General features: G+C 41.4%; 1 protein-coding gene across 1 annotated transcript; it reads right to left on the bottom strand.

Annotated features, from left to right (window-relative positions):
- Positions 1-674: 674 nt before the first annotated feature.
- On the bottom strand, positions 675-9,201 carry dnajb5 (DnaJ heat shock protein family (Hsp40) member B5). The gene is made up of 4 exons (XM_058071780.2): positions 9,098-9,201; positions 6,991-7,245; positions 5,748-6,409; positions 675-3,109 (listed from the first exon to the last, which is right to left on the bottom strand). Exons 2-4 carry the CDS (start codon positions 7,199-7,201, stop codon positions 2,876-2,878), a joined length of 1,107 nt encoding a protein of 368 aa, XP_057927763.2. The 5' UTR covers positions 7,202-7,245; positions 9,098-9,201; the 3' UTR covers positions 675-2,875.
- Between the last annotated feature and the right edge of the window lie 1,428 nt (positions 9,202-10,629).

Here is a 10,629-nt window from a genome sequence, read left to right as displayed (position 1 = left end):
TGGTGGACATTTTAGGGGAAGCTGAGCTTCCCTTGCAGTCTCAGAGCAATGGCCACTGGTAGTGAGGAAGGTTGTTGCTGTCTCTGAGCTTATGATATTAGTATTGAATTGAGATATTCTTACCTGTTGCTGTTCATGGTACACAATAAACAAAGATAATAGATAGCGTCATCGTGTTGACCTGCAGTAATGTAAGGTAAAATTCCAGACATTTACAAGAAACTATGTAAGCAGGAAGGTGAATGGAAAGAAGGACAAAATAAAGAAAAAGTTCCCGGGAAAAATGGGAGAGTTGACAGGCATGAATAATCAGACTATAAGACAAAAAACTTTTTAAGGGACAAGATCAAAGCCAAAAAAAGACAAAATGTTGTGTATATTAGTCAATAAGTGTTATTGCAACATAAATGACAATGCTTCATTGATCACCATTACGTTTAAATATGTCTTTGCCTTATTTAAGGTCACGTGAGTGAGAGGAAGAAAACCTCCGACTGCATTTCGGACCCCCATTAGTCTTTGACTAGTTGACTTTCTCATTTCAAATATTCGTATCAATACCGTATTCTTTTTTGTGTACACTTAAATATTCAATATGATGTGATAGTCAACTCATAAAAGTATACTCTGTTAGTATTACTGCAAATAACTGTACAGAAACCACCAGGTTGAAACATTTGGTTTATTTGTTGGCATTTGAAAACATTGAATATTGGCACACAAGCGGTGAGTCCAGCAGTGTGTGTTAGGATCACACACACACTCACTATCCCGCATGTATTTACTGGTACTACTGGGGGTGTCACAGGTTCTCGTGTCACAAGATCTTATGAGATTAAAACGTGACAAGATTTCTGAAAAAAAGGGCTTTTGGTCATGATAATAAATTATCACACAATAAATTGAAATGAACACTAATAAATAAGTAATTCAATATATTGCCCCCCTCCCCCGCTTCCAAACAGGCAGGTAGAGAGTTCACATAATGTTAAAGTCTCATCTTATGAAGTGAGTGTCTCATGACACCCCCATTTATTACTATTGATTGTACATGGAATACACTTCATTAGGCACACCAGCACAACTTAATGTAAAGCTTTCAGGCAGAATTTGTCAAACATGTCTCGTTAGACTCTGCGGGTGTACCTAATGTTATGTCTAATGAGTGTGATCTTTTGTTGTTTACAAGAGTATAGTAGAAAGAGTCAAGGAGGCTTAACATCGCTCCCTGACAGCAGACGCTGTTCCAAATCCTACAAGGGCTTCTACTTTTAAAGAAAAATTTCAAGTAACAATGTACACATGTTACATATGTCAGAAGCACATTTTAAATATGTATAAATGGCACTGTTCACAGTAGCACCAAGACATGGCCTTCAAACGATGCAAAAGAAAGCAGAAGAAAATAACATGGCTTTCCCCAGAGGAACTACAAGTGTGGATTGTTCATTTTACTACATCTTTAAATCCTGCTTTAATTCTTCTGGGATGTCCAACTTATCCTGGGTAGCAAGATGCTGAAAGGTTTTATTGGAATACAGTACAATATGATGGCTGCTTATCTGGTGTGCATTTAACATGGCTGCTTGTGTGTTACAGTGTTACCTGTGTGTGTGTGTGTGTGTGTGTGGTATGACACCGGGTTAAGGCACATACATAGCAAGCCTGGCTGTGTGGTGGTATGGAGCCTGACGACTTCCAAACAAGACAGCACCGATTTTCTGTGCAGATTCTGAGCTTATCATTGTGTTTGAGAGTGATTGTCATTTGGAAAGAGCATTTCATCATCTTAAAGAGTGATGTGGCAATGCAGCACACAGCAAACCGAGAAGTGACAAACAGATGAAAGTACTGCAGTACAACACCGCACTAAACTGAAAGAAAGTGTGGTCTGTGTGCTGGACACATTGAGGATGCTGGTATAGTCCAGGTAGAAGGTGCTGTTGGGAAATGTTTGTGTAGAACTAGACACAGACGCACAGTTGGGGGGCATAGAAAACTGCTGACACAATCATTAAAAGACAAGATTTGGGGGGGTAAAAGACAAAAATCTAATAAAAGTCACCTAAAAAAACAACTATTCCAAATCCAGTATTTTCTCCTATATCATATTCCCTCTCATAGTGGGCTGCTGCCATTTCCTGCCAGGCATTATTTTTAGAGGTACGGCATTGAGGAGGCCTTTGTTTGATTTACATATGAGCATAATGTTGTACTTAATTTAAATAACAAAAACTCTAAATATAATAAAATGCAAACACATGTACTGTAATAAATATTTGTATAAATTATAATGGTACAGCATATTGTTATTATTTCCAAATACTTAATTCAACTGTATTGTATAAATGGTTACTTAATACACATAGAAATGGTTAAATAGGAGTTAATTTAAATAGAACCACCTGTTATTTTATTTCTCGAGGGTCAAAAATGAGCATTTATTTGAGATGAGGCGTTTTTGGCCTCACAATTGGCAATTAATTGAGGCATTGCCTCTATTATTACTAAGCGGAGGTCACTATTTGAGGACATTTGGTCGATACATATTTTTCAGCCAACATATTAAAATAACATGTCAATAAAATGTAGTACACTCATAAAATTCATCCATCTTCTTCCGCTTATCTGAGGTCTGGTGGCGGGGGCAGCAGCCTAAGCAGGGACGCCCGTACTTCCCTCTCTACAGCATACTCATAAAATGAAATAACTGATCAAGCATTATTGTCTTTGTAAAGGCAGGATTTTCAATACGTTGTGCGGATGTACTCCCACCAGAGTACTTGTTAAATGCTGAGTGCACTAACGCGACTCATGAGGGTCTTCTTCACAATTTAGAGGATGTTTCAGTCACCATCTTTTTCTCTGATTCTTCTTATGATGGAGGCAGGTGGAGTCTGATAATCTCTCTGGATTGAGGCGGGATCCTGTCGGGAAAACGGACTGAAAACTCCACGATGAGGTCCCCGCGCTGTGAAGGGTTCTTTGGGAAAGGAAGGCCTTCACCTCTAATTCGCTTCATCGTTCCGGGTTTGATGATGTCATGGCACGGCAGGGAGATGATGTGCTTTTCCAACGTGGGGATGCTCAGTGTGCAGCCACACAACGCCTGTAGAGAAAAGGAACGGGCAACAAATCGTGAGTTTATGGATTATATCATCTTTCCATGAAGTCAAATAATGAGTCAAAGTGCCAAGATAAAGTGTGTGTATAACTCTGTGACTCCATGCACGGAGCTAGAAAAACATGACCTGTAGTGGAAAACTTTTTGGTGTCAATGTGTGTGTGTAGGAGAGGGGGGGGCATGACTAATTTTAGCAGAGTTCTCATAGCCAGAGCTAATGAAGAGAAAGGGGAATGGGTTGAGCTCGTAAATAGACGGAGGGCTTATCATACACACACACACACATAAAGTCAAAATATTCTAAGAATAATCAAACTTAAAGTACATTGGAGTAGACGTACCAAATACAGTGTAGTAAATGTGCTAAATACTGAATATTTGCAGTTTTGGGGTTGCTCTATACCTGAAAATTAACTATAAGAGTCATGGCAGAAGAGGATTTTTTTTGCATCCAAGCAGCCACATGTAATGTAACAGTGATGTCTGGACTGACACCTGCTCAATTCCAAGTTAAGCCACTCAATGTCATTACACACACACGCTATGTTGTGACACTCTTTGGGGGATTTTCTTGTCTCGTCTGAGAGAAATTTTAACCAACAGGGTCAGACTCGTTCACCGAGGGGAGGGTGATTGGGTTTTGAGTCTGGTAAGCAGAGCAGCTGCCCCCCCCTCCCTTGTAGTACTGACTGGCTTTTCAAGCCATGACGTCTTGCTCACAACGCTGCACTACTTTTAGTCTGTGACGTGTACTACAGGCTCATCCTCTTCATTTGAAAACCTGGTTGCCTCACACTTTGACTTTTTACAATGACACTTGAGATTGTGAGCCAACATTTGTGACCCCAATATGTTCCCACGGAGACAGGACAGTCCCAGTCTGTCCTTGTCAATCACATGATAAAGACAGAGCATGGAAATTGTAAATCAGTGTGTTTCACTCACTCTAATCTCTCAAATTGCTTCCGACTCCTGTCACAGTGAAGGCAGAACATGTCTGGTGGTACATAATGATGCTGGACACTTCATTAGGTACACCTGCCCAATCTAATGAGACTGACAATGTCCGTAACACCATATGGAGTACCTAATGAATCATCATGATGATTACCTGCTGTAAGCCAGTGGTTGTCAACTGGTTTGGCTGTGGAACTCACCATCACCGCCACTCAATGGCAAGCGGTGAGCCAAATTGGAGAATTATTTCCACTCAAACCTCTCAAATATCTTCTTTTTAAATGGACTATTTGCAACCCAATGTGAGCTGCAGTGATGAAACATTGTCAAACACTTTATAGCGCACTCTTCTCAAGCAGGTATCTCCAGCTGTGTGTCAGATGGGCCCACTCAATGTCTTCACAAAGTTACCCGCCAAGGCATAGACTTGCGACCCACTGAGAGTGGCTTTTTGGTCTCGAACTATCATGTGAGAGTTACTGCTCTAAGCGGTACGTTTTATTTCATGCCAATGCCCTCTAATATGGTAACTGTGTGTTGTACACATTCCAGTATTTAGCATCACATCTTCAGGGATGGAACAATAGCTCCTGTTTGCTTTTGATATTGAACTGGATCTGACCCACTTCCATAATATTCCCTACTTGAGCTGCATCACTCTTAAGTCTAAAGTCTTTGGTTGTGGTGGGTGTTCAGTATAATCCTAATCTTTATGCAGGTTTTATGAAGTATTTTATGTGGCCAGACACACTCAAATACTTTATGTTCCTATTCTTTTCCCAGTCCATGAAGTGAGTCAGAAATGTGTTTGAGTTCAGTCCAAACAACAACATTTTCAAGAACATCTGCCACTTATCCAGTGCAGACCAGTAAGTGGGAGCTATTAGAGATATTAAACATTGTGTAGTTCAAAGACTATGAAGTCTGATTCGTGCAGCACTTGTCGACCTTGTGGGCGGCGTCTAATTAAATGTGCCAGTCACTGTAATAGCAGACAACCGTCATACACCAGCCTATCTTTGACTGCTAGAATACACTTGCAGAGGCTGCCTCCATGCGTGTTTAGATCCACCACGCGCAGCCTCCAATGGGGCCGCCTGCTTCTATTTACAAAGCAGACAGAACAAGAGGAGCACGGCGACTGCGAGCCAGTCACACAAGGACACCACATATACCGCACTACTGTGACAGAATGCCCCAAGGCTGAGTGAAAGAAAAGGATGTAACGGTGCGTTCACTGGCCACAACATTTCTTACGTATGCATATTCTTCATTGCTGTGGTGTGGACACTTAATAGATGCTATGTCTAGTATTAGCTTATTTACAGTATATGAGCCATATGATGCAAACTACAATAATAAACAGAATGTTAAATCAATACCTCTCTGAAGGTATTAAACACAAATTTGCACTTTTTTTTTTACTTTGGTAACATCCATCCATCTATTTTCTATCATGCTTATCCTTACTCAGGTCACAGGTATGCTGGAGCCTATCCCAGCTGTCTTTGGGCGAGAGGTGGAGTACACACTCGACTGGTCGGCAGCCAATCACAGGGCACATATAGACAAACAATCATTCATGCTTATTTGGACTAACCAATTAATTTAACATGCATGTTTTTGGAATGTGGGAGGAAACCGGAGTCATGCACAAGTGACGTACCTCTTTGAGACTAATCTTGCAGTTGTAAATAATATTGGAACCGTCTCTCTTGAAGTGGGCATGTCCCTTGTCTTTCAGCACAAATGCAATGTCAGCAGGGATATTCTCAGGGGTTTGGTCTCCTTCCTTCGGGAAGGTGATCTTGGTCCCCTCCTTCCAGCCCTTCTTGATCACAATATTGAGTATCTTGTCCTCGGTCCTCATGCTCCTTCCATCTGGATTCAGCCTGCGGCGGGTGATCTTCATGCGTTTGGTGCAGCCGTGGAAGATCTCTTCCAGCGAAATCATCAACTCATGAACCACAGGGGGGTCCTGTTGCTTTCGAGCTGCCCCCTGGCGCTCTGAGGGTCCACCCCTCCTTCTGCGGCCTTCCGCTGGGAATCCGTTGTTCAACCCTCCGGAAAAGGCGAAATGCCTCCCAAAATGAGGAAAGGACTCATCGTCCTCCATGTCCACATCCTGCTCTGTGTCATTACTGTGATCATTGTGGAAGGAGAAGCCGTTACCGCGACCGTGGCTGCGGTTTGCGCCAAAAAACATGTCGAAGGGGTTGGAGCCCCCGAAGAAGGAGGCAAAGGTGGCGTGGGGGTCTCCATGGAAGGTGTAGTGGTGTGTTGAAGTACCAGGAACACCTGAAGAGCTGCTGCCTCCTGTCTTTAAACCTGCAAATAAGAACTAGACTGTGATTCCCACATCACTATGAGGTCAAGATGCAGGATCTTGTCCAAAATGGCCAAGGCGTGTACAAAGTAGCACAGCAAAAAATTGGCAGCACAAAAATTCCACAGGATCACTGATCTTTTAAACATAACGTAGGTGGGGAAAAATCATCAGATATCAGGAAACTCCATCCAAAACCACACACACACATACAGACACCAAACTTGACACAAAACACCCACAGATGCAAACTCCAGCAGTCGCTTCTATTCACATCTCCCATCTTAGCCATACTGTACGTCAGTGTGCTTCCTGATTGAGAGCCTCAAATGGCATCCACTCACATTTTGGATGTTAAGTTTGTTCGTAGGGAATTTCAACAACTACACCCACTGGTCACATGTAGATCTGCAAAATTTCATGAGATCCCAAACAATATCAACAAAATCCTTGACAAAGTTTATAAGGCTCAGTTCTGATGATATATTATGATCATACTGTATGCTGTTATAATGTTTCATCACTGTGGCATAGAACTGGACTGCATCTTGTGTTGGATCTCATTCATAAACTATCCCCATACCTTCCTCCCCCAACTGATCATAGACCAGCCTCTTCTTAGGGTCGCTGAGCACTTCGTAGGCCTCTGCGATCTCCTTGAACTTCTCCTCTGCGTTAGCTTCTGTGTTCTTATCAGGGTGGAAGCGCAGCGCCATGCGTCGATAGGCCTTCTTAATCTCCTCCTCGTTGGAGCCTTTGGGGATGCCCAGGGTCTTGTAGTAGTCCTTCCCCATGACTGCACACACGATCTCTAACCCTTCTTCAAGTCAGGATGTGGCTGTTGACAGGGTACATACAGTGTTGTTACTTTTAACAGCGATCCTTTAATGAGCAAGGAACCATTTTGGTATCATAGGCTTTGGTCAAAATAATGTCACTATGGCAAGATTCATGTGACTTCTCCCAGCCAATCAGAAAAGAAAGGTGATGCACCTGCAACCAGCAGAGGCGCTGTTGTTCCACTCTTAACTAATTTGCTATGGTAACTTCATGGTAACAAAGACATAGTTCCTCTACGAAGTATTACACATCTCTGTACAACATTACCATGGAGACAGGAGTTCAGAACATTCAGAGTTGGCTTGTCCCATCTTATTTTTTCCTAATAATAATTACTTGACTCAATGATCATTCACATTGATCACTATTAATAATTTGTCAAAATAATTTCATAGCTTTCTGGCTTTTCATAAAGGTCAAGGTCACAGCTAGATTTAATTATTTTGCAACTTTCTATCAGCATTCTCCAAACTCGGTTGACATAGTGGATTCAAAGCGGATTAGTTTATGTCTATGAAAATGAACTGAACTGGTAACACGGTCAAAATCAATTAGTAGCAAAATACATTGATCATAGCGCAAATAATAGCCCAACTATTTTGTCAATATGCCCTCAGGTGATGACCCAATGACCTAGCTGACCTAACTAGTTATTCTGATGTCCTCAAACACACAAATCAACTGGAACACATTTGTGAATCCCCACATATTATTATTGTTATTTATCATAGATTTTAACAGGTCAAAATTTGGGGTCATATAGAAATGTCAAAGATGTAAATCGATAAAAACATTGTTTTTTTTGCTGTAAAGGTGGCAGACATGTAGGTCAGTTGCTCATCGGATTAGTGTTTGATGGTGATTGTCAGTCGCAGCCACATCGACTCATTGTAACGTGGTAATACATATAGCCATTCCATCGGGGTATCAAACTTGTTTTCATCGAGGGCCACATTGCAGTTATGGTTTATACTACATTGTATATATGAATATACTGATGATATTATTACACAATTGCCCATATATTTGATTATTATGTCAGGTTTAGAATATCTGCATGCAGTCCAATTTCTGTCAACGTGAATGTATATGTACATTTAAAAGGAAAAAGATTAATTATTCCCAGGCTTTTGGAGAGCACATAAAATGACCTAGCGTACAGACCACGGTATCAATCCTTAAATTTGACACCTCGGACCAACTTCATACAGTAGATGGCATCCTAACTCTGTTTCTTAACAGAGAATAAGAAGACGTAGCAGGAGGGATCAGTTTTGTGTCCTATCACAGCATATCATATAATTGATAGGTCAGGTCATCAAGTGACATGGCATTACTAGTTTTCTTCTAGCTATCCCATTATTTATGAATGTGCTGAGATAATCAGGCAAATATATACAGTAGTTAGCACCGAGAGTGCATCCAAGGGCTCTCCTCCTTGGGTCTATCCAGACAAAAGGGTTGTCATGGGGATGTGAATGCTGATGTAGTGAAGTCAGGCAGCTCACAGAGGAATCCCCCATCACCTACCTTGTCAAAGGGTTTCTCCCAACCTGACAATAAATAACTGGTCTAAATAAGAGGGATTATACATACTGCTATGATTTCATGGCACCTGCTGTGCTTGGCTATCACATACTGACTACGGCAGACACATAAACATAAAATATTACTACAATGTGGCATTATTAGAAAATAAATATCGGTATGCAACAAAATGAATCCTCCTTTTTTCGATTGGAAAGCTCAGTGTTCTAAACAAGCCTCAAATGCGGTGTGAAACGCTGAAACAGACAGTGGCAAAAATAGCGACTAAAAGACAAAAACAGGGAAGATAAAGAAAATCCTACCGATAAGAGATGAGGTTCCGGCTGTTCACATCACCATGGTTCGGATTCCCGGCTTCCTCGCCTCCACTCCGGCCCGGTTCTCTCTCTCCCTCTCTCCCTCTCTCTCTCTTCTTCTACGGTCTGCTGCTACCGCCGGTTCCGTCTCACGTGACGTCAGGAGAGAAAATAAAGCGTGAGCTAGCCAAAGTGGAGTGGAAGACGCATACACACACACACACACACACACACACACACGACACTAGTAATTTGGTTTAAAATAACTCTGTGACTTTGTGTGATTAATGTGGAAATACCGCGAGACAGCACCCCACAGGCAACAGCCCCCTGTCTCTTTAAACAACTTTAGTAAGTTTTTATTTTCGCGTGGGAGGGTGGGGATATGCTGCTCATCCTCACTATGGTTGCAGGCATGCTGGAGCCTATCCCAGCTGTCTTTGGGCAAGAGGCAGGGTACACCCTGGACTGGTCGCCAGCCAATCACAGGGCACATATAGACAAACAACCTATGGACATATGGAGTTAACCTCCATATGTACCAACCTTAACTAAGATGCATGTTTTTGGAATGTGGGAGTGTGTCCACACAGATACCCAATATGCCCAATTTCCTGACTGTGTGACATCTCACTAATAAACAGTTAAAAGTATTTTTCAGAATAAAAATAAGATATATACAAGTTGGATTGGATTAAGACTTGGTCATTGGAAGTTTATGCCTATATTAATTATTATTATTTAATTGTCTTGAGTTGGCCGAATGGAAGCAGAGAGTAGATTTACTGTGAAAATCAACTCAATACTTTTTGCAAGCAAACAAATTGAATAGCAGTGGGATGATTTCAATCGAGCATATACTTTGCACTTATGAAGGCCATAAGACCCACAAACAGGCAGAAAGCCAGTCTATATTCGAATTGTGTGAATAATATATTGGAAAACATCCCCTGCTTTTGTTCTTCAGTGTCAAGAAGTGTACTAAAATAATAATAATAATAATGTGAGCATATGCAGTACATGGTATAGTATGATGCACATCAACAAGCAGCCCACTGTTTTCTAAAAATGCACTTAGCATCGAGCACCCGTGGAGCTCTGAGTCATTACTGGTGACTTTTTAACATGCAGTATAGAAGAAGGCGCTCTCAGCAGGACAAACTGCCCTGATGGGTCAATTTGAGAGAAATGAAGGCTCATTTAGGTGTGAGTCATCAGGCCCACCCTCCTCCACTTGTCCGTCACACACAAGCACTCAAGACACATGATACAAAACAATGGGTGTAAGTCAGAGTTGGAAAACATAAGTAATAATAAGTAAAGTTATGTATTTTGATTAACTATACAGAAATTCCCAAGCATTTTTTTAATGAATGTCATATAAAAAATGTCCTGTGACAAATTGTGTATAGTACGTAAAGTATGCAGTATGTCTCTAGACATGTTTGTTTGTGGGCTACAAGAGTCTAGGAACAACAATTCCTGACCTGCTGCTGGGTTACCATGGTGACACGGGGATCTGCCAGACAGTGATGTCT

The sequence above is a fragment of the Doryrhamphus excisus genome, linkage group LG3 (assembly GCF_037039965.1).
Source record: "Doryrhamphus excisus strain RoL-2023G ecotype Guam linkage group LG3, RoL_Dexc_Guam_v1.1, whole genome shotgun sequence".
Classification (NCBI taxonomy): domain Eukaryota; kingdom Metazoa; phylum Chordata; class Actinopteri; order Syngnathiformes; family Syngnathidae; genus Doryrhamphus; species Doryrhamphus excisus.
The sequence above is the reverse complement of the archived record's forward strand: the minus strand, read 5'-3'. Positions and strand labels throughout refer to the sequence as shown.